This window comes from Benincasa hispida, chromosome 5 (assembly GCF_027475165.1).
Source record: "Benincasa hispida cultivar pf3 chromosome 5, pf3_genome.v1.1, whole genome shotgun sequence".
NCBI lineage: Eukaryota > Viridiplantae > Streptophyta > Magnoliopsida > Cucurbitales > Cucurbitaceae > Benincasa > Benincasa hispida.
In genome coordinates, this window is record NC_143482.1 from 28,033,353 (window position 1) to 28,057,497 (window position 24,145).

At 38.0% G+C, this 24,145-nt stretch overlaps 2 protein-coding genes across 3 annotated transcripts; one reads left to right on the top strand and one right to left on the bottom strand.

The window, feature by feature from the left end:
• The first annotated feature begins 1,671 nt into the window (after positions 1-1,671).
• LOC120078146 (uncharacterized) lies at positions 1,672-2,522 on the top strand. The gene has a single exon (XM_039032369.2). It carries the CDS (start codon positions 1,783-1,785, stop codon positions 2,353-2,355), a length of 573 nt encoding a protein of 190 aa, XP_038888297.1. The 5' UTR covers positions 1,672-1,782; the 3' UTR covers positions 2,356-2,522.
• LOC120078145 (transcription initiation factor TFIID subunit 6-like) lies at positions 2,504-23,202 on the bottom strand. 2 transcript variants are annotated; one of them, XM_039032366.2, is made up of 13 exons: positions 23,066-23,202; positions 22,605-22,782; positions 21,527-21,613; positions 20,830-20,931; positions 20,641-20,749; positions 7,090-7,190; positions 6,835-6,972; positions 6,646-6,741; positions 5,459-5,583; positions 4,575-4,707; positions 3,616-3,741; positions 3,412-3,526; positions 2,504-2,980 (listed from the first exon to the last, which is right to left on the bottom strand). In XM_039032366.2, exons 2-13 carry the CDS (start codon positions 22,728-22,730, stop codon positions 2,610-2,612), a joined length of 1,629 nt encoding a protein of 542 aa, XP_038888294.1. In that variant the 5' UTR covers positions 22,731-22,782; positions 23,066-23,202; the 3' UTR covers positions 2,504-2,609. The 2 variants fall into 2 exon arrangements, with proteins under 2 accessions (XP_038888294.1, XP_038888296.1); XM_039032368.2 differs by lacking the exon at positions 23,066-23,202 and having other exon boundaries at positions 21,527-21,661; positions 22,605-22,717.
• Between the last annotated feature and the right edge of the window lie 943 nt (positions 23,203-24,145).

Below are 24,145 nucleotides of genomic sequence, written 5' to 3' on the forward strand. Positions count from 1 at the left end.
TTATCTGTAAGCATAATTTTGCAAATTTCATAGTTTACCTTTTTTTTTCTACAGAGATGATTTATTCCTTCCTTGAAGATCTTCTCAAAGATATATATATTGTGGTCTTGTTTAATTTTAAGGTTGGCCTCCTTATTTAATAAAAAAAAAAAAAAAAAAAAGGTGTGCATTGAGAGTTTTGAGCTTAGAGATTGTCTAAGCCTCAATCTTAATCTAATGTGACTAAAAAGCTTTATCTTTCCTAAATATAGGATTGTTCCAGAGGTCAATAAAGCATGATTGAATTATTGTGAGTGTAACAAATCATTTAGGGAGTAAGTGAAAACTCAGGATGAGCTTTTTATGTGGTATTGAGGGGAGCTTATCAAATAAGCTCTTCGTTGGAATTGCTAAACTCTTTGTATAATGAGTTTCCTTCTATCGAACATACAGACTCATAGATATAGGTGATATTATATTGAATTGGGTTAGCAATTTATGTATCTCACTATCTTTGATGCTATTATTTGATATTATGTTATTTTATCTGTCAATTAGTTTGTTATAAATATCGTGCTTGACAATTATATTCTGAGTCGCAATGTTCCTTGGCTATCAATCTCAAGGCCAAACCATTCATTTTCAAATAGCAAAGATAACACACAGACTACAAATCTAGTCGAACTAAATCGAGAACTTGTTCGACTTAATTCTAGTAAAGTTTTTAAGTACCAATATTTTTTTTTTTTCAAAACAAGAAAAGTTAAACTATTTGAGGTTTATTAAATTTTAATCCCTGTGTTGTAAATAAATCTAAAGCTTAGTCCATTTAAGTTAACTTTTCTCGAAATGGATTAAATAATAATAATAATTTTCATATAAGAAAATAAAATATGTGAATATGTTACTAAACTTATCGTGAAATGGTAACAAATAACCAATGTTTTTTTAAAACAATCAACCATAAATTAGTAGTATAAACTAAATTTAAGATTTAGTAAAAGTAAATGAACTAAACTTGAACATTTGAAAGTATAAGACCTCAAAATTGGACTTTTCAAAGTATATTACAACTCACGAGTACAAGTAATAGCTATCAATATAGAATTGCTCAAATCTAAACACACTTAAAAATTCATAATTATTACTTGTACAAACAAGGTGCACTTTCTTTTTCGATGACTCAATCCTAGAAACTCTAACATTTAGCATATTTAGCTTAGAACAATTTTGTGTTGGCCAATCTCCTAGAAACCAAGTTAGTATTTTAACTTGTATATGGGTGCGCTTTCAAGAAAAAGAAAAAATATATATATATACATTTATAGATATTCTGGGTCTAATTTCACTTGGTCTCATTGGCCCACATGAGTTTTAAAAATATACCTTATATTTTTAGTCAATTTAGTTATTGAGTTTCAAAAGGTTACAATTTTACTTTTGAGATTTAGATTTTGTTTCGTTTAATCTCTAAATTTCAAGATGTCCAATTTCAGTTTCACCCTTAAATTTTCGCCAAATACATTTAAATTTTTTAAAAAAAAATAAAAAAAGGACTTGTGATGCCAGGTAGCAACCTTAAAACTTTCAAGGGGCGCGTCTTTGGGAATTGACCAATGGAATTCTCTACGGTCAATCCTCAACCGTTGAAGCTAATTGTAATTGCACCGACTTCTCTTAATGTTGACTTCACTTCCATTATTTAATTGTATTTTATACATTCCATTACAACATCCTTTTTCACCCCATTTATTCAAATATTTGCCCCCAGAATCTTCAAAACGAAAAATTCGTCAGAAACAAATGGCCATAGAGAGGACTGAAGCTTCCTCTGAGTCCTATTTATATGAAATCCTCAACCATTCCTCTCCTCATCAAAAACCCAAACTCAAAATCTTCCCTTCTCCTACTACACCTTCCCATTTCCTCTGTTCATCAGCTAAAAGATCAGAGCTACCTAAAATGAGTGTGGAAATATTGGATAGTGCCACCATTGTCAACTTCGTCGAAGACGATGTAGCTTTTGGTGCTTTCATAAGAGACCGTTTTGCTCACCTCGACACCAACCATGATGGTCTCCTTTCCTATACTGAGATGTTGGAGGAGTTGCACACCCTCAGGGTCTTTGAGACCCATTTCGGAATCGATGTGAAGCCTGATCCAGATGAGCTTTCTTCTGTCTATAGTTCTCTGTTTTTGCAGTTTGATCGTGACTCGAGCGGAACAGTTGATCTGGATGAGTTTATGGCTGAGACCAAAAGGATGATGTTAGATATGGCTAATGGGATGGGCTTCTTACCTGTTCAGATGGTGTTAGAAGAGGGCAGCTTCTTGATGAAGGCTGTTGAGAGAGAAACCGCAATAATGGCCGCTTGACCATTCTGAAAGTTCTTATTATGAATTACTGAATAATTTACCTTTTACTTGCTATATTAGTAAATTCAAGAATCAATTCCGAAGAGTGAGGTTTTTCTCAACTGAAATAGAACATATTGCTTTTTCCTTTTCAGCAAAGAATGATCAATGCATGAAAATTTCCTCTAGATTAAAAGGGCAAAAAGGCCTTTAACTTATACATCATTCTACAGCTAAACGAACCGCATTTTCTACTTGAAAATGGATGATAGTTATTACAAGAACATGGACAATTCAGGAGCAGGAATGAAGCATAACGTACTTTCACCAAACAAATCTAACATAGATGTTAACAACTTTCCAGATTTAAGATCCTCCTTCCAGACTTGAGATAGAACAGCTGACCTTTTAAGAATTTGATCGTTACACTTGCCTTTCCTACTAGTGCTGCCAGGTATGATTTCGTTTTGTATCGGTCGAGAAGATGTCGGCGAAACCAGACTAGAATTGCCGGAGGAAGCTGGATTAACTGCTCCTTCCATGAGTGATGCAGAAGAATTAGTTGGCATGACACCCATTGGACTATCCATTACCATCTTAAGGGGAGGCTGCCTTTCCAAGTGCTCTGCATGTGCCTTGCGTTTGTCTAAGATTACGCATGCAAAACAAAAAGATCATTCTAACTGTGTAATCTTTAAATAATGTGTACTTACTAAAAAACTATAAAGTTCCAAAACTTCAGGATTTAAAGGATTTGGTCAACTACAAATAGAATGTTTCACAAGAAGCAACAATTAGGATATATCAAGTATTCACATTTTAATTTCCCTTATGACAGGCACTTCTATTTCATTCTTTCACAGTTTCACTAATCACATAATTCACAGCATATTAATGGGGATGATTCTATATAGACAAAGACATAAAACTCAAAACTAAAAATCCCAGACAGAGATAGGTGCTAAAAGACTACAAAGTCATTCAAGAATTAAAAATGCCAGGTTAGAGAAAAGCAGGCAGAAGTTGATAGTTTTTTGTATCTCGTAGTTCAATTTAAATAAAATTGCAAGATCTTACACGGGAATGTGGTGGTGATAACTCCAGCATTCGTCCGCAAGACAGAACCAGCGGGCATACTAGGCATGGGAGGAAAAATCTTGACACAATCATATATGCATTGACCAACAGCTCGCTGGAAAACATGTCAATATGGCATTCCATCAGTTTCTACATAATACTCTGGTAACAATGTTGTACAAGATCTTAAAAGAAATAGCTCACCAGCAAGGCTCCATAAACACGCCAGGCCTCATGCCTCTTCATCTCATTCTTTTGATAAGCAAGAAGCATCTCAGGTTCCAGAAGTCCCAGATAGGGCTCAAGATTTGGTAGTATAAGGAGGTGAACCTATAACAAACGAATCCTATATAAGCTAAGCTCTATGTAAGGATTACTGAAATATACCAATTAAAGGACAAATAAAAAATAACTATGAAGTCAAAAGACCTTTTCACTTTTTGTACATATATTGAAATTGCAAATGAAAGTTAAGCGGACATTGATCTTATCTCGGAACATTTATTATCAAAATGATGGAATGAATATAAAGGTTGGAGGTCTTATGGAATACGGTTCTATTGTGTTGAGAGAAATTAAAAGATGTTTATTAAAGGGAGCTGCAAGGCCGCCAGACTGATGTTGGTGAGATAATAAGAAATATCCAGCTTTGATATTTTCGCTTTGATCATAAAGCTTTGATACAAGGTTAGAAAACCAAACATTTGGCTGGAAGCAACAAGAAGTCAAAATGAGTATAGCTCAACTAGGTCAGAGGTTCAATCCCCTCATCCCAGATATTGTTTAAAAAAAAAAAATCAAGAGGGGCATCTTTTAAAGGAATAGCCTCCCTAAATCAAGGATGAAATTCATCGAGCTGCAAATTCCAAATTGGATTAAATCAGCATGCCATTGTTACACATCTTTTGAAGTTCAATCTGATTTGGTATATTTATATATCTCAAATAGCAAACAGAGGCAAACGTTTCTTTACATCTCTTCCCTTCTTTCTTCCGTCTTATTGCTTTGCATACTTCTCTTTCTTCCGCCTTATTGCTTTGCATACTTTTGACGCAAACATGCTAGTTTTCTTTCCAGTTTCCACATGGTTTTATTCCATTTTGCTTGCTTCTCCAACCTTCAACCCCCTAGGCCAATTAAAGAAGCAAGTGAGAAGAGCATACCACATTCATCCCTAAGGCTGCTAGTCCTTGAATCGCACCATAATGTTGAGTCAAAGCCCGTTTAGGGTCTAAAAATGCATTGAGAAGTGTTTTTGTGAGCTTTGTCTGCAGAGTGTTGTAAACATGACCAAACCTGCAAACATTGAAACGGCAATCTTAAAGAGAAAGATCCAAGAGCAGGACTTCTCTAAGAAATGATGATTAGACTAGCAGATCAATTTCTAATTAAAAGAACCTACTTTTATTGATAATAAATGAAAGAATCCAAAAGGGAATACCAAAAAGATTATAAAAGAAGTATAAAAGTCCACAGAATGAAACACCCACAACCCAAAGTATTTATACAAAAAAGTGGGTCCAGCCCAAAAGCACAATGCCTGAGACGCAATAACTCTAACAAGAGACCACACCTCTTTCCGATATATCTCAAGCACCTTTTAAACTTCCCAATTCCTCTCTAACAACATCCCAAACAGTAGCAAAGAAAGCCCAATGCCAAAGAATACGCTCATCTCCTAAGGAATGGAGGATCACCTCCCCCAGCATAGTCCAGTAGGTTTAATAGAAACAGAATATTCGAGTAACTTTTTTTTGGCAGGGTGTTGTAAAGTAAAATTCATATATACCAATTCCAGTTTGATCTACTGTCTACATGCTTCCTAACTATTTTATTTTAAAATGAGGTTGAAATAAGAATTGCTAACACTACAAGTGATATTAAAAAAAAAGGAGCAAACTAATAGCATATATAATTCATTCGTGTTAATATTTCACATCCTGCATGCACTTCCAAAACCATATAAAAACCCAGGCCCTAATGCTTATGGCCATACCCAAAACTGATGAGCATTAAATTAAGCAGAACCTGGACAAATATAGGTCACCTTTTACAGATTAAAGCAACCACTTTTGCCGTGAAGTCTCTAAGTTCCCAGTGGTTGTCTGAAAACCTATTCCCTAACCTTTTCGCAACGAGGCAAGTCACAACAGATGGCATCATTTGGTGTAGCTGACAAAAAAATATATTGTCTCAGAGACAGATTGAAGACCTTCCACACAAAGAACCAAGCAAACTAGATATCCTTTGTATAAGTTGAAGAATAATGAGAAGCCAAAGTTGGTCTTTAATAGAGACAATCGGAGGAAAATTATTCACAGGGCTAAATAGTTTTTGTAATCAACTTGAAATAGTTTCTTCAAAAGACATGCTTCTGGCAGACAAGTGATAAGCCCTGCTTTTCTTTTCTGAACACAAAAGAAACCTTAGACTGATAGAAGAACAGTTACAAAAAGGATGATTGGCCATAGATTAGAAGTTTGATCTCTCATCCCCACCCTTGATGTATTTAAAAATAAAATGTAATAAAATAAAATTTAAAAAAAAAAAAAAAAAAAAAAAAAAAGCTATAGACAAACCCCAGGAACCTTACAGAAAAATACAGCCCAATATGTGTTTATTACAAAAGGTGTATTACTAATAATTGCCATATTATAAATCACTGTTCTTTTGCTACTGGCATTTGGAACCTTCTCTTGCCTCATTTTGGTTGGCATTTCACTTGCCCTCATGATATTTCTTATGCTTTGGCCTCGGTGTTAGTGGGACATCCTTTTGGTGGAACTAAGAAGGTCATTTTGTTGGCTTTTATCCGTACTTTTCTTTGGTGCTTATGGGGTGAAAGGAACAGACGACTTTTTCATGATACATGTTTTTCTTTTGTTCGGTCTTTTGAGTTAGTTTTGTCTACTGCTTTTTCTTGGTGTAAATTACAGCACAATTTCACTCATTTCAGTTTGTCTTTCTTAGTCAATAATCAGCAATCTCTATTGTAATTCTTCGGGGTCTTCCCCTTATTCATATTAATAAAGTTTCTTTTACCAAAAAAAAAAAAAAAAAAAAGCTGAAGCCCAGAACCATGGAGGACAAGGCAGGGCAAGATGATGGTAGAGATCTGGCTGCTAAAAAACATCAATGACTTGTCAGAATACTTCTAGACTTAGACATTCATGAACCTCGACTCAACCGTTAGAAAAAGAAGATGATATAACACATACGTTGAATTTAACTCACATAAGGTTCTATGTGGATGTGAGGATTCTGAAGAAGACTCCAAACAACACGCATTAAAGCAAAGAGAAGGGAATAATCACCCAATCCACGTGCAACCTGATATCAAGGGAGAACAAAAAAAAAAATTAAAATAGAAAAATCAGAGCTTCAAATGCAATCTGTAGATCTTGTATGCTCAAACATATATACCTCATCAGCAATAAAACACGTAAAATAAGGAACCAATGGGTGAAGTCCTGAGTCTGTAGCTAAACTCGCTAATGCCTTCTTAAATAGAACAGAACTGGACCTACTAACAACAAGCTCTGTGATTTTGTCAAAATATAGCTGCAAATAATGTAATAAAAACATGGGAATTAGCAACCAATTAAAATTCAAATGAACTATATAAGCAAATACTCTTCAAATATATACATATATATAAGCAAATAACAAGTCAATTACCTGAAGCTCCTTCGACAGTATATGCTTAACTGGTAATTTAATATCCACAGGCAGCCAGTCTTTTTGTTCTGTACTTTTGACATCAGAAGGTGGTAAAATTACTGTAGATAGGAAAGATGATATGGAGGTTACTGAATAACTTGGGTCATTACATCTGGGGTAAAGACAAACGAGTAAAAAAAAACACAATAAAGAACAAAAGTACGTCCAATTGTATCTTCCTGTTGAGACTATTAAAGAAATAATAATAGAATCAAACATTGGAGACTTCGAACATTATCAGAACCCTCCATAATCAACAAAGCAAAAAGACTTGTTGCACAGTTGCACTAAGATCACATTAATGATGCAATATTTGCAAAAAAAGGGCAGACGAAAGATATAAAACCTCAAGCCACTTCTTAGAGCAGCTAAACTTATATTTGAACTGATTGAGCGGGGAAAAGACATTATCACCCTTTATGGGCTGGAAGGACCTTGAAAAGCTGTAATAATGAGGCAAAATTAAACATTTATCTTTTTTTTTTTCCCCTTCTTTTGCTGCTTCATTTCGGCAACTGTGCAATGCCCCAAACTTTTAGGTAATTTTTTTTGTTTAATTATTTGGGGTTTATTTTGGTTTTTAGGTGGAATTTAATAATTGAATTGAGTTTTCTTTTTTTTTTTTTTTTTTTTTGAATAAATGAGTGGGAATGAAATTTTTAGAATTTGATTCGGAGGTTTTGGAAGTTGAGATAAGAAAAGAATATAAAATATTTTTTTTTTTTTTTTTTTGGGGGGGGGGGTTATTTTGGGAATTAGGGTTTTTGGTTTTAAAGGTATTTAATGGTGTCTTGGGAAGCGTGCAACCTCCAGCCATCCTCGTCCACACCACACGTCATCAGTCCATTCGCACTGTCCGCTGCCGCTGCTCGGGGTTGAGCCTCGTTTGTGGTAAGGCTTGATGTTTTTGGGTTTTCTTGAAAAATATTAAATGCCCATTCAACCTTTGACTAAGTTTGACATACCATCAATGTATTGATATTAGATTTGGAGTTTTAGAGATCAACAACTCGCTGTCCAGCAGATTAGAGGTTGTTTCGGGAAGATTTTGGTGAGTATCAAGACTTTAAAAGTCTCTTTGGTACAATTGGTGGTTGCTGAAATTTGGGTTTCTAACCCTTGGAATTGAATATTACATAGGTTGGGTTTACTGGTTGACATTTGGGAGTAATTCGGGTCAAACTACGAGTTGGGCAAATGATTTGAGGAATTTGAGGAATTTTAAGATGGTTTTATGTATGGAATTAAACCTGAAAGTTCAAACTGATTTTGGTTCAGGTAGACGTGTCTGGCTCAAGTTTCCTCGGAGCTAAAAGGGGAGACCGAATTGTTTATGCTAGATTTCGAGGTAAGTGATTTACAACCGGTTCGCCCCCGAACCCAAGCTGATTTGAGTTTGTGATTGCACTAAAAGCATGGTTATGTGTCGATTGGTTTAATTGCCATGACTAATCACGGTGGTTTGTTGGGTGTGTTTGTGGAGACCGTGTTTATGTGACAGGAAGTATGATATTATGTGAATGTTTGCTACGTTTGATTGATGAATGGATTTAGAGACTGTTTTGAAATCTTTTAAGCATGAATTGAGACTATGCATGTATGCTTACGATTAAGTTGGATTGATTGTGGCTGCTAGTTTTCTTATCGGGCTACGCACATCGCATGACGTAAGCCTCCAGGTTCACACCTTATGCCTATGTTACAGTGTTCCCTTGGGGTCACCACTTATGATTGGGACTATGCCCTCCGAGGTCACTACTTACGAAAGTGTGCCTTCGGATTCGCCCCTTATGCTGCCTATGATGCGTAATGTGCCTCTAACGTTGATAAGGAGTCTAATAGTTCACTTAGTGGGCTTAGTAATGGGTCGCTTACTGGGTATATCTATATACTCATCCTTTTCCTTTCATGTTTTTCAGGTAAAAGTAAGGATAGACCGGCGAATGACAGGAGGGATCCGTGACCCAACCATTTGGATATGTCATCGCTTCCGCACTTAGGTTTCTTTTGATAGGGTCTAATTTAGGAGTCTAGCATTCTAAAATTCATGATTATTTCATTTGTCCATTTGTTAATTTATTTAATTGTTATTTATTCTAAATTTGGGTCAGGGGTGCCCCGAACAGTGTTTTCAGGATTTTATTATTTGGGTTTTTTTTTATGGAATAAAAGTTCTATTCCTTTTATTTAATTTTTCCTCGAGAGATTTATTGTCAAGCCTATACATGCACATAGTAGTGTCCTAGAAACATAATGGAAATTTGGGTCGTTACAGTTGGTATCAGAGCCTAAGTTTTAGGTTCTGTAGACTGACTTACACTTACATCGTACGTCCAAAATGTCCCTTATGGCCCACAAACGAATCTCTCGTCATCGCCAGGTATGTCCCTTAGGAATTTATGCATGAAACTTTACTTGAATCATAGTCGTATTTGACGGTATTTCTTGTAAGCGTTTTGTTAAGTGTTCTGCGTGGTTATCAGGATATGGCACCACGAACTAGAGGAAGGGGTAGTCGAGGTAAGAATGTTGTTAGGGAGCAAGACCCTGAGGTGCAAAATCCAGAGACACGGGACCCTCCACCTCTTGACCCTTCTGGGTCAATCTGGCAAAGGGTTAAAACAAGAAGTAGGCCTCGAATTTCGATCGTGCACCCACTAGGACCATCACCCTCAGAGATTCTAGCGGAGTACACTGCCATGGCTGCAACAATTGGGAATGCCGTCACGAAGGTTGTGGTACGGCAGCGAAGGGACATTGTGGTCGAGCAGATAGCTCAACATGCACAGTCGAAGTAGATGCCAACCCCCCCCCCCCCCCCCCCCCCCCCCCGACCCCGACCCCACAAGTTCAGAACCCAAACAGGGTACCGAATCAGGCGATGGCAGGCCCTTCCTTGGAGGCCGGATATCTACAGGACTTCAAGAAGTATGATCCCGTTTAACGAGTCCCTGAAAGACCCCACAATGGCAGAGTTGTGGCTATCCACTGTGGAAAGAATTTTTCAGTACATGAAGTGCCCAGAAAAGCAGAAGTTGCAGTGTACTACCTTTGTTCTCGTCGATAATGCCAAGCACTGGTGGCATTCAGCTGAAAGAATGATAGAAGCTAATGGGAGCCAAGCAACATGGGACCAATTCAAAGAGCGGTTCTATGAGAAGTACTTCTCTGTCCATGTGAGGTACACAACAAACATGCCAAATTTATGAACCTGAAGCAAGGGACCATGACAGTGGAAGAGTACGAGGAGGAGTTTGACAGACTGTCTTGCTTAGCCCTTGACCTGGTGTCCACTGAAGCGAAGAAAGTTGAAAGATTTGTTCAGGGACTTCGAGACGGGATACGAGGTATTGTACAAGCTTTTGAGCTTACCACCTATGCAGCAACGTTTCGAACGGCAGCACGAGTGGGCTGTCCCTTGAGGCTAGAGTTCCTGAAGTCCTTGACGGCAAAACCTGCCTCAGGCCAAAAGAGGAAAGCTGAGCAGAAAGCACCGGAGCCTCTGCAGAAGATTCAGAATACAGACAAATTGCTAGGGCACATCAAGCAGCAAGTTGCTAATTCAAGAGGAGTATGGAAGGATAAGCCTGTGTGCAAGTCGTGTGGGAAGCGTAAGGTAAAGCTTGAAGATAAGTTTTGTACTCTATTAATTTCTCAGTCCCTCTGGATACTTAGCTGAAAGGGTGAACAAGGTTGAGCGCGTTCATTGGGGACGACGTCTGAATGGTACAGGGACTTGCTTCAGGTGTAAGCAGGTAGGGCATGCGACCGACCAATGCCCTAGAAGTGGTTCTGGAAGTCCAGTGGTCAACCTCCAAAATCATATCAAGGAAGTTCAAGCCAACAGCAACAGCAGGGTTGAGTTTACGCCACGAACCATCGAGAGGCCAGTCTGGAACAGTAGTGACAGGTACGCTTCCAATCTTGGGGTACTATGCTTTGGTGTTATTTGACTCTAGATCATCTTATTCTTTCATTTCATCGTTGTTTGTAAAGCATACTATGCTAGCTTTAGAGCCTTTGAATTATGTTTTATCGGTGTCTACTCCGTCAGGAGAAATAATGATAGCAAGCGAAAAGATAAGCATGTCAATTAGAAATAACGAATCGCACCCTTGATGTAACTTTAATTGTGTTGGACATGCGTGACTTTGATGTGATTCTGGGCATGGATTGGTTGGTTGCCAATCCTACCAGCATAGACTATTCTCTTAAGGAGGTGTTTTTTAATCCTCCTAGGGAAGCTAGTTTTAAGTTCAAAGGGGTCAGGACTGTGGTGATTTCAGCGGTGAAGGCCAAGATGTTGCTTAACCAAGGTACTTGGAGTATCTTGACTAGCGTAGTTGATACCAGAGAAATTGAGGTTGCCTTAACCTCAGAACCAATTGTGAGAGAATACCTTGATGTGTTTCCAGAGGAACTTCCAGGTTTGCCTCCACCCAGGGAGATTGATTTTGCGATCGAGTTGGAGCAAAGCACTATTCCCATATCCAAAGCTCCAAACAGAATGGCTCCGGCCAAATTGAAAGAACTTAAGGTCCAATTGCAAAAACTGCTTGATAAAGGGTTCATACGACCCAGTGTATCCCCCTGGATGCACCAGTGTTGTTCGTAAAGGAAAAGGATGGATCGTTACGCTTATGCATAGACTATAGGGAGTTGAATAAAGTAACCATCAAGAATAAGTATCCACTCCCCAAGATGATCTGTTTGATCAGTTACAGGGAGCTACTGTATTCTTCAAAATTGACCTACGGTCAAGTTACCACCAATTGAGGATAAGGGACAGTGATATCCTGAAGACAACGTTTTGATCTAGATACGGACCTTACAAGTTCATTGTAATGTCGTTTGGTTTGACCAATACTCCAGTGGTATTCATGGGCTTGATGAACAGAGTGTTCATGGATTTCCTTGACACCTTTGTAATTGTTTTCATTGATGATATCTTGGTCTATTCCAAGACAGAGGTGGAGCACGAGGAGCATCTTAAAAAAGTCCTTGGAACGCTGAGGGAGAATAAGTTGTATGCAAAATTTTCAAAGTGTGAATTTTGGCTACGTAAGGTGTCCTTTCTTGGGGACGTGGTGTCAAAGGACGGGGTTTCTGTGGATCCAGCAAAGATTGAGGCCATTATGAATTGGCCCTGCCCCACAACAGTCAGCGAGGTGTGCACTTTCCTGGGGTTGGCTAGATATTATCGTAGGTTTGTAGAGAATTTCTCTAGCATAGCCACCTCATTGACCCAGTTAACCAGTGTAAAACTCTTAGGTTTGAGAAAGAATCAGAATGCTTTATTCATTCACCAAAGATATGAATATATACAAGTGTACAAATCATATAAAAGGAAAATATCACAAAATATTTACAAGAATGGAAAATCCTAATTATAGAATTATAACACTCCCCCTCAAGTTGGAGCATATATGTTAATCATGCCCAACTTGTTACATAGATTATCTATACGTCTTCCATCCAATGCTTTCGTGAAGATATCTCCTAATTGTTCTCCAGTCTTCACATATCCTGTAGATACCAACCCTTGTTGAATTTTCTCACATACAAAATGGCAATCAACTTCAATATGTTTAGTCCTTTCATGAAATACTGGATTAGACGCAATATGAAGTGCTGCTTGATTATCACACCACAACTTTGTCAGTGTGGTGATTTCAAATCCCAGCTCAACAAGAAGTTCATATATCCAAATCAATTCACACACAGATTGTGTCATTGCTCTATATTCTGATTCTGCACTTGAACGTGACACCACATTTTGCTTCTTACTCTTCCAAGAAATCAAATTACCACCAATAAAAACACAATACCCTGAGGTTGATCTTCTGTCTTCTTTAGATCCTGCCCAATCAGCGTCTGAGAAACATTCAATATTAGTATGACCATAATCCTTATATAATAAACCACGCCTGGGAGCAGCCTTCAAATAACAAAGAATCTGTTCCAATGCAGCCCAATGATCAACTGTAGGGCATGACATGTACTGACTCACAATACTTACTGAATAGGCTATGTCGGGTCAAGTCACTGTAAGGTAATTAAGTTTTCCTACTAACCTCCTATATCTTTCAGGATCTTTTAGCAATTCTCCATCTTTTGTGAGCTGTAAGTTGGGCATCATTGGAGTACTACATGGCTTAGCCCCTAGCTTTCCTGTTTCACTCAACAAGTCAAGTACATATTTTCTCTGTGATAATAGAATTCCTTTCTTGCTTCTTATTACCTCAATTCCTAAGAAGTATTTCAACATGCCCAAATCTTTTGTATGTTGACTATGAAGAAAGGTCTTTAGAGACTGGATACCTGAAGCATCATCACCAGTAATCACAATATCATCCACATATACAACTAACAAGATGACACCACCCTCAAATCTCTTAAAAAAGACTGAATGATCTGACCTACTCTTCCGCATTCCAAAGCTTTCAATCACCTGACTAAATTTACCAAATCAAGCTCGTGGGCTCTGCTTTAATCTATACAAGGATTTACGAAGGCAACACACCGTTCCATTCTCCCTCTGAGCAACAAACCCTGGTGGTTGCTCCATATACACCTCTTCTTGAAGATCACCATGAAGAAATGCATTTTTAATATCAAGCTGATGTAAAGGCCAATGATTGATTGAAGCTAATGAAATAAACAACCTCACAGATGCCATTTTTGCTATAGGAGAAAAAATATCAGCATAGTCAACGCCATAAGTTTGTGCGTAGCCTTTCGCTACGAGGCGCGCTTTTAACCGAGCAACAGAACCATCAGGATTGACTTTAACTGCAAACACCCATTTGCAACCGATAGCCTTCTTTCTTGCAGGGAGAGAAACTAAATCCCAAGTATAATTATCATCTAAGGCAGTCATCTCCTCCACCATTACGTCATACCAACCAGGATGAGACAAAGCCTCATGAATAGTTTTCGGGATGGATACAGACTCTAAGGATGCAATGAATGAACATGTGGAAGGTGACAAATGGTTATATGAAACAAAAGAGGAAATAGGATGAGCACAAGTACGTTTACCTTTCCGAAGAGTAATAGGAAGATCATCACCCATTTCTGGATCCAATGACAAAGAAGACTCTGGTACAGGGCATGGAACTGGAGGAGGTTTTCGTCGAGTATAGACTGTGTAGACAAGGAAATCATCCTCTAATTCCTTATGCTCCCCTGACTCTTATTCGAAGAGAAAGACGGTGATGAAAAAAATGGGGTATGTTCAAAAAACGTGATATCAGGAGAGACTAAATATTTATTAAGACTAGGACCATAACACCCATACCCCTTTTGGACACGGGAATAACCAAGGAAAATACATTTTAAGGACTTTGGATCCAGCTTGGTATGCTGAGGCCGAACATCCCGAACAAAGCAGGTACAACCAAATATTCTGGGTTGAATGGGAAAGAAATGTTGCTTAGGGCATAAAGTACGAAAAGGTATCTCACCTTTAAGAATGGAAGAGGGTATGCAATTTGTTAAGAAACAAGCTGTGGAAATAGCATCAGCCCAAAAGGATTTTGGAACATGTATCTGAAACATCAAAGCTCTGGCTGTCTCAAGGAGATGACGATTCTTTCGTTCTGCAACCCCATTTTGAGATGGAGTATCAACACAAGAAAATTGATGAAGAATGCCATAGGCATCTAAATAAGACTTGAGTGTATGAGAGAAATATTCCTTAGCATTATCACTCCGTAGGATTTTAAGAATACCACTAAACTGAGTTTGAATTTCGGCATGGAAGTTATGAAAATGAGAAAGTAACTCAGAAGGACTTTTCATTAAATATAACCACGTAACACGAGAATAGTCATCGACAAATGTAACAAAATACCTAAACCCTCCTTTGGACTCAACCGGACAGGGACCCCAAACATCATAATGGACTAATTCAAAAGGAGCACTAGCTCGTTTATTGACTCGAGGATACAAACTCAAACGATGAAATTTAGCAAATTGACATGACTCACAATCAAAAGAAGACAAATGTTGAAGTTGTGGACGAAGACTCTTCAACACAAAGATAGACGGATGACCCAAACGACAATGCTCTTCAAAGGGAGACGGCACGCTAGAGCATGTGATGGCCGTAGGTGTTTGTGGTTCAAAGATGTAAAGACCTCCAACTTCCCGCCCTTTACCAATAGTCTGTTTCGTCGTAAGATCCTGAAATAAGCAATAACTAGGAAAAAAGGAGACACAACAATGAAGATCACGAGTGAATTTACTGACCGAAATCAAATTAAACGAGAAATTTGGTAAATTTAAAACTAATGACAAAGAAATTGATTTAGTGAGATGGACGGTTCCTGATCCTAAAACAGGAGTGGAGGTTCCATCAGCTATAGTGACATTAGGTGAAGAGGTAGATGTACAAAGGGTAGAGAATAAACTGGGGTTACCTGACATATGGTCTGTAGCGCCAGAGTCAATGACCCATTTTAACGTGGAGGAAAGAAGGCATTTAGAAATGTTACTTGTCTCTATGATGGTCGTAATGGGAGTAGAAGATGATGCCCTCAATGACTCTTGATACTGCTGAAATTTAGCAAACTCCCCTGCAGAAATCGTAATTGACTTGTCAAGATTATCAAGAGTAGAGGCGACATGTGCAGAGGGTGATGGCATCCTCTGACCCTTATTCAGTAATCTTCTGCATTCACGTTTCGTATGGCCAGGTTTATGACAATAATAGTAAACAACACCTCCTGGATTTGATCTCCATGAATAGTAGTTGGATCCATTCAACTTGTGTTCAGTTACTTTTGACACCATAGGAACAATCTCAGACATTACTGGTTTCTTATCAGCCATTACCTCAAAAAGTAGACACCGGACAACAAAGAATCAAACCCTAATTTACCGAAGAGATGTCTACACAAGCAATGAGTATATCTATATATCCCAAACAAACACACCACCAAGAAGAGCCAACAACACTAAGGAAACCTCACTGAAGACGGACGAAAAACGGCGACGCACGCGCCTACACGCGTAGATCGGCGGCTGGGCTTCTCTTTGGAATGGGCGGTGTCGAAAAAACAGCCTTTTTTTTTCGGCGGCGACGACAGCGACTAACGACGGCGAACAAACCGAAGACAGCAACTGTGAGTAAACTCACCTCTTCACAAAACCCTAAACGTATCACAAATGGGTTCTAAATTCTCAAATCCTAAGATTCACAAAAACCCTAAGTTTATTTAGAGAGCTCTGATACCATGTAAAACTCTTAGGTTTGAGAAAGAATCAGAATGCTTTATTCATTCACCAAAGATATGAATATATACAAGTGTACAAAGCATAGAAAAGGAAAATATCACAAAATATTTACAATAATGGAAAATCCTAATTATAGAATTATAACAGGAAGGGAGTTTCATTTGTTTGGAGCAAAGCTTGTGAGGACAGTTTTCAAAACCTCAAACAGAAGTTGGTTTCAGCACCGGTTCTTACAGTACCTAATGGCTCCGGGAGTTTTGTGATCTATAGTGATGCTTTTAAGAAGGGTTTGGGTTGTGTGCTTATGTAACACAGTAAAGTGATTGCCTATGCCTCTCGTCAGTTGAATAACCATGAGCGAAGCTATCCTACTCATGACTTGGAACTGGCAGCGATGGTTTTTGTCCTAAAGATCTGGAGGCACTATTTGTATGAGGAGAAGATCCAAATTTTCACCGACCATAAGAGTTTGAAATACTTCTTCACCTAGAAGGAGTTAAACATGAGACAACGCAGGTGGCTCGAGTTAGTGAAGGATTACGACGGTGAGATTCTTTACCACCCAGGCAAGACAAATGTGGTGGCCAATACTCTCAATAGAAAGACTGCTCATTCAGCTGCCTTGATCACTAAGCAGGTTCAATTGTGTAATGATCTGGAGCGGATGGAGATTGAAGTGGCAGTGGGGGAAGTAACCTTGCAGCTAGCCCAGTTGACGGTACGATTGACTTTGAGGCAAAGGATCATTGATGCGCAATAAGGCGATTCGTACCTTATTCAGAAATTTCGTCAGATGGAATTAGGCCAAGTCAGTGAATTTTCAGTATCTATGGATCAAGGTCTTCCATATTAGGGACGGTTATGCATACCTGCAAATAATGGCCTAAAGGGCAAATTGTTGGTAGAAGCTCACAACTCCCCATTCTCAATACATCCGGGCAGCACCAAGATGTATCAAGATTTGAAGCGATACTACTGGTAGTCCTGATATGAAAAGGGAAATAGTTGATTATGTCAGCAAATGTTTAGTTTGTCAACAGGTGAAGGCCCCAAGGCAGAAGCCAGCGGGCTTACTACAGCCATTGAATGCACCAGAAGGGAAGTGGGAGAGCGTGTCCATAGACTTCATTATGGGTTTGTCCAGGACAACGAAAGGCTTTTCAGTGATATGGGTTGTTGTGGACAGGCTCACTAAGGTGGCACACTTCATTCCAGGGAAGCCCACGTATTCGGTAAGTAAATGGGCTCAGATGTACGTGAAATAGATAGTGAGATTGCATGGTGTGTCAGTGTCGATTGTATCCGACAGAGATCCTCGTTTTACCTCCAGTTTTTTTAAGAGCCTCCAGGCAGCATTAGGAACTCGGTTAAATTTCAGTACAACCTTCCACCCTCAGACTAATGGGCAAACAAAACGCTTGAATCAGACGTTAAAGGATATGTTGCGCGCTTGTAGGTTGGAGTTTTCAGGGAGTTGGGACTCCCACTTGCATTTGGCAAAGTTTGCATATAATAACAGTTATCGGGCTACCATTGACATGTCGCCATTTGAAGCTCTATACGATAAGGGTTGCAAGTCTCCTATTTGCTGAGGTGAGGTTGGTGAGAGAAAGTTGGTGGGAACTGAGTTAGTGGAGATGACGAATGAAGCCACGCAGAAGATTAGAACTCGAATGCTAGCAGTGCAAAGTAGACAGAAAAGTTACACCGATGTTAGGCGTAAAGATCTTGAGTTCGAGGCAGGTGATAAAGTGTTCCTGAAAGTAACACCTATGAAAGGTGTTCTGAGGTTTGGAAGGAAGGGAAAGTTAAGTCTGCTTTTTGTTGGGGCATTCGAGGTTTTGGAGCGAATTGGCCCTGTGATGTATCGGTTGGCCTTGCCACCGTCTCTCTCTACACTTCACAATGTTTTCCATGTCTTAATGCTGAGGAAGTACGTAACGGACCCATCTCATGTGGTGGACTTTGAGCCCTTGCAGGTAAATAAAAACTTAAGTTATGAAGAAAAGCTTGCACAGATTATTGCAAGGGAAGTGAAAGTTTTGCGCAACAGGGAGGTGCCACTAGTGAAGGTTCGATGGTAGAATCACCAGTTCGAAGAGGCAATCTGGGAGCGATAGGATGAGACGAGAGCATATTACCCAAAGCTTTTTCAAGATTAGAACTTTCGGGGACGAAAGTTTTTTTTTTTTAGGGAAGAATGTAACGCCCCCAAACTTTCAAGTAATTTTTTTTTGTTTAATTATTTGGGGTTTATTTTGGTTCTGAGGTGGAATTTAATAATTGAATTGACTTTTTTTATTTTTTTGAATAAATGAGTGAATGAAATTATTGGAACTTGATTTGGAGGTTTTGGAAGTTGAGATAGGAAAAGAATATAAAATATTCTTTGTTATTTTGGTTATTTTGGGAATTAGGATTTTTGGTTCTAAAAGGTATTTAATGGTGTCTTGGGAAACGTGCATTAAAGAAAAAAAATGGGGAAAACCCTTTTCTTCCTCCCTTCTCCTTCGTGAAGCCAAAACAACCCCCCTCCCCCAATCTCTTCTTCTCCTAGCCGCGTGAGGACCCGCCGTTCAGCCCAGCCATCCGCGTTCGTGCGCCGTTGACTCCACACCAGATCCAGCCGTCCACACCGCACGTCGTCAGTCCGTTCGCGCTGTCCGCTGCCGCTGCTCGGGGTTGAGCCTCACTTGTGGTAAGGCTTGATATTTTTGGGTTTTCTTGAAAAATATTAAATGCCCATTGAACCTTTGACTAAGTTTAACATACCATCAATGTATTGATGTTAGATTTGGGGTTTTAGAGATTGATGGCTCGCTGTCCAGCAGATTAGAGATTGTTTCGGGAAGATTTTGGTGAGTATCAAGACCTTGAAAGTCTTTGGTGGTTGCTGGATTTTAGGTTTCTAACCCTTGGAATTGAATATTACATAGGTTGGATTTATTGGTTGACATTTGGGAGTAATTGGGGTCAAACTACGAGTTGGGCAAATGATTTGAGGAATTTTAAGACGGTTTTATGTATGGAATTAAACCTGAAAGTTCAAACTGATTTTGGTTTAGGTAGACGTGTCTAGCTCAAGTTTCCTCGAAGCTAAAAGGGGAGATCGAATTGTTAATGCTAGATTTCGAGGTACATGATTTACTACCGGTTTACCCCCGGAACCCAAGCTGATTTGAGTTTGTGATTGCACTAAAAGCATGGTTATGTGTTGATTGGTTTAATTGCTATGACTTATCACGGTGGGCTGTTGGGTGTGTTTGTGGAGACCGTGTTTATGTGACGGGAAGTATGATATTATGTGAATGTTTGCTACGTTTGATTGATGAATGGATTTAGAGACTGTTTTGAAATCTTTTAAGCATGAATTGAAACTATGTCTATATGCTTATGATTATGTTGGATTGACCGTGGCTGTTAGCTTTCTTATCGGGCTACGCACATCGCATGACTTGAGCCTCCGGGTTCACACCTTATGCCTATGTTACAGTGTTCCCTTGGGATCACCACTAATGCTTGTGACTATGCCCTCTGGGGTCACTACTTACGAAAGGGTGCCTTCGAGTTCGCCCCTTATGCTTATGCCTATACCTATGCCTACGATGCGTAATGTGCACCTAGTCCCAATAGGGAGTCTAATAGTTCACTCAGTGGGCTCAGTAGTAGATCGCTTACTGGGTATATCTATATACTTATCCTTTTCCTTTCATGTTTTTCAGGTAAAAGTAAGGATAGACCGGCGGATGACCGGAGGGATCCGTGACCCAGCCATTTGGATATGTCATCGCTTCCGCACTTAGGTTTCTTTTGATAGGGTTTGATTTAAGAGTCTAGCATTCTAAAATTCATGATTATTTCATTTGTCCATTTGTTCATTTGTTTAATTGTTATTTATTCTAAATTTGGGTCAGGGGTACCCCGAACGGTGTTTTCAGAATTTTATTATTTGAGTTTTTTTTTATGGAATAAAAGTTTTATTCTTTTTATTTAATTTTTTCTCGAGAGATTTATTGTCAAGCCGATGCATGCACCTAGCGTCCTAGAAACATAATAGAAATTTGGCGTTACAAACTGCCACTGTTTTTCATTTGGGCCCTTGAAGTCTTATCACCCTTGATGAAATGTTTATTTTCCAACCAACAAACACACAGAAACATTTGCTACACGCTAGCATGGAATTATCAGTAATTTACATTTTGGGTATCCAAATAAAACTATCTGCCCAGCTTGTTAGTAAAAACAATCTTAGTCAGATTTATGACAAACCTTCTACAGGAGCATTTTCAGGTATTGCAGGCTGTACACCTTCAATTGCTAGCCAATGGCAAAAAACTGCAGTATCAAGAGGAGCTTTTGGCAATGGGGCATCAATGATCTATAAGTAAACCACACATTTACATTCATTTAAAGACACTGGCCAGAATGAGACGGCAAGAATGGTGAAAATTTACATACGTCTTTAAATTCCAGATCCTTGTCTTCAAGGTAAAACAGATCCCTATGTCCAATGGCTCTTTTAAATCGCAAGGGACCTCCAGAAGCAAAACCATACATTGGCTGCCACATCAACAACAAAAAGGGAGAGTGAATAGTGTTCCTTTTATTAGAAACTGACAAAAAGGAAAAGGGTTATTGAGTCACTGCAGCAAGAGCTTTAAGATAATGAACGCATGGTACCTGATGATTGATGAATTAAGCAAATCATAGATTCTAAAATTTACATTTATATGGAAGTGATAAAATAGCACCAGAAAATCAAGAATAAATTGCTTTCAATCTAGCAAATTAAACATAGCAAATTTTTTCCTCTGGGAGCTGTTGATTTTCTTCTAGAGTAATACCAATTTAGGAATTTTAAAGTGATACGATCATTTTGATAGCCGCAGTCCATATGATGCACTAGGCACCAGAGACGGGACATGACAAAGAAATTCCAATGATCCAAGTTTAAATCGCCTCAATTAACGAAACTCGTGGCTTCCTTACCTAGGTGCCTCACTCATTAGAATTGACAAGGAAAGTTTATACATCACTCCTAAATCAAGATACAGGAAGTAAAAGTTCATATGCACATATAGGAAAACTACCCATCGAAGGCTTGCAAATTTAAAACATGCAATACTGGAGCCATAATTACAAGTATTGTATTTACCTCAACATTTCTTAGGTTTAGTGCACCATCAACATCATCCGCTGTCAACGTAGTTCTCTTAGAATGACGCATGCATTTGATGGCCTCCTAAATTTTGAGTATGAGAAAAATTTAGCTTCTCCATCATTTCAACTTCTACAAGGTGAGGCCGATGCATTATGCTTACAAATACTAGAGTACCGTAACATAGAAGCAGTACAACAAAGATGTATGACCTCTTATTCAGTTTAGTTGTACACTACCTACACCGGGATTCGATTCGTGAATTCCAACATCCAACGGTTTCAAAGATATTAAAAAGCACGGACACTTTAGTTTGACTAACATGTCCGCGTTTGACACGTGTCAGACACTTGGACACTCCAACATTTGTTGGACACATAGCGGACACTTTTTAGTGTAATACATTTGTTAGACACTAGTTGTACAAAGTCAAAATAAAACCAATATTTGTTAGACATGAATCATACACTCGTTACATATGCTAAATAGACACATATATGACAAAATATAAAAGTAAAATTGATAGTGAAGTCCATCAAGCTAATTTTTTAAGCATATAAATACATAAACTCATCGACTTTGAATTTCTTTCTTGTTTAAAAATGCTATATATTTTGAAAACTACATGTTTTAAACATGTCCTCGCCGTATCCGTGTCTTGTATGTATTTGTGCTTTTGGTCATTACCAATCACCCGATTTTCCTTTTTGATATAAGAGAGCTATACCCCGATTTTTATTTTTTATTTTCATTCTTTATTTTAACTTAAGAATGATTGTTAAACAGCACCAGCGCCTTAAAGAATTACACGCCAGTGCCATTCATATCTTCACAGTTGCAACAGACCTGTGAATGGAACTCGAAAACCAAACAGTTTTTCCTCTCTCCTTAATCAAAACAAGTACAACCTCAAAATGTTTTGCTTGTGCCAAACATATACCATAAGACAGTTCAACCAAAGGGTAGTAATGAAACTTAATGATTAATGAAGCAAGAAAGGATCAACGTTGCGTTGAAGTTTCATCATAAACAAAAGACCTCATGCCACCATAATTCAAGCATAAACGAGAATTACCTGCATGATCTCCCGCAGACGATATTCCACATCGGGAGCAATAGCCAATGCAACATCTGGGGACAAGTTATTGATCCCAATACACTGCGCAATGACCTCAATATTTTCTTTAGGTATAATACTCATTTTATTTCTTCAATATCTCATGTATTGAGGGCCCGAAATAACCACATACGTCCTACAATGTAAAAATACACAAAATTCATAGAAGAAAAAGATGGAGGAGGAGGAAAGATCTTATTCTTACGCATAACCGAGAAATCTACAATAGGTTTTCTTGAGCCAAATCGTCTTATGAAGGCAAATTGCAAAAACCCAATAAAGAACAAATTGTAAAAATGAAGAAAATAAGTAAGAAATTCCCCAAACTTCCCCAAAAAATCGACAACCGAAAAACAGAACTACGCATGAAAATTGAGTCTACAATCAGCAAACAAGATTTCAAAGAGCGAAGAGCTTACGATTAGGATGTTGAGTGGCACTGCAGGCGCCTAAGCAGACTAGAAATTTTGAAGGTTTGGCAATTTATATGAAGAATCCCGCATGATGGAGGATCCGAGATTTTTCGTGGTGGATCCAGCAGAATGGACACGTACATAATATAGAACTACAAGGAAGAAACCCGGATTGATATGGATAACCCATTTTTCGAATCCCAACGGGTTCTTTATCGGGTTTTTTTTCCTGTTAAATTTGTTTATCCGAATGTTTAAATTTGTATTTCTTTTAATCTTTAATATATATTTGTGGGTTATTCTCAAATATAGGATGATGAATCAAATTGTTTATAAATATATCAAAATTTCACTATTTATCTGTGATATATTTGTGACCTTACTCTTAATCAATTTTGGAGAAGAGATTTGTTGAGAGAAAAGACTTTTCCATGTCAAGCAACATGAAAGAGAGGATGAGGCAGATGAAGATGAATAACTTCTCTATGATATTTTTATGATAAGAGGTTGAAAGATTTAAGAGGAGAGGGAAACTTATAAGACTAACTCGATTTAAGAGGAGAGGGAAACTTATAAGACTAACTCTCGCTCTCAAAATTCATTTAAAAATCAAATAAAATTAATTTTAAATTTTAAATCATTTATATATAAATAACCAACTAACCATATGTTATATCATATATAAACTATGGTTTATATTATATCACATATAATACAACCTATACTTTATAATTCTCTCCATTAATACAAATTCATATTAATTTTAACATATAGTTTTTTATATGAATCACATTAATATATTTAATATTTGAATATTTTATAATGTAATATATACATTATATTAATTATATCTCATATAATTAATTCTCTTTAATTAATTTGAACCATTCAAATTAATTTGATTCTCAATAATCTTAATTGAGCTAACGAGGGAACCTTATAGACCTATAGATTGAAGCTCCAATGATACTTGATTAATTAATTGAATTATTTAATTAAATTAATCAACTTTCATTAACTGTCGGTCACTCCATTAACAACCGACAGCTGCATATTTTGTACTATAGATATATTTTTGTGTCCATT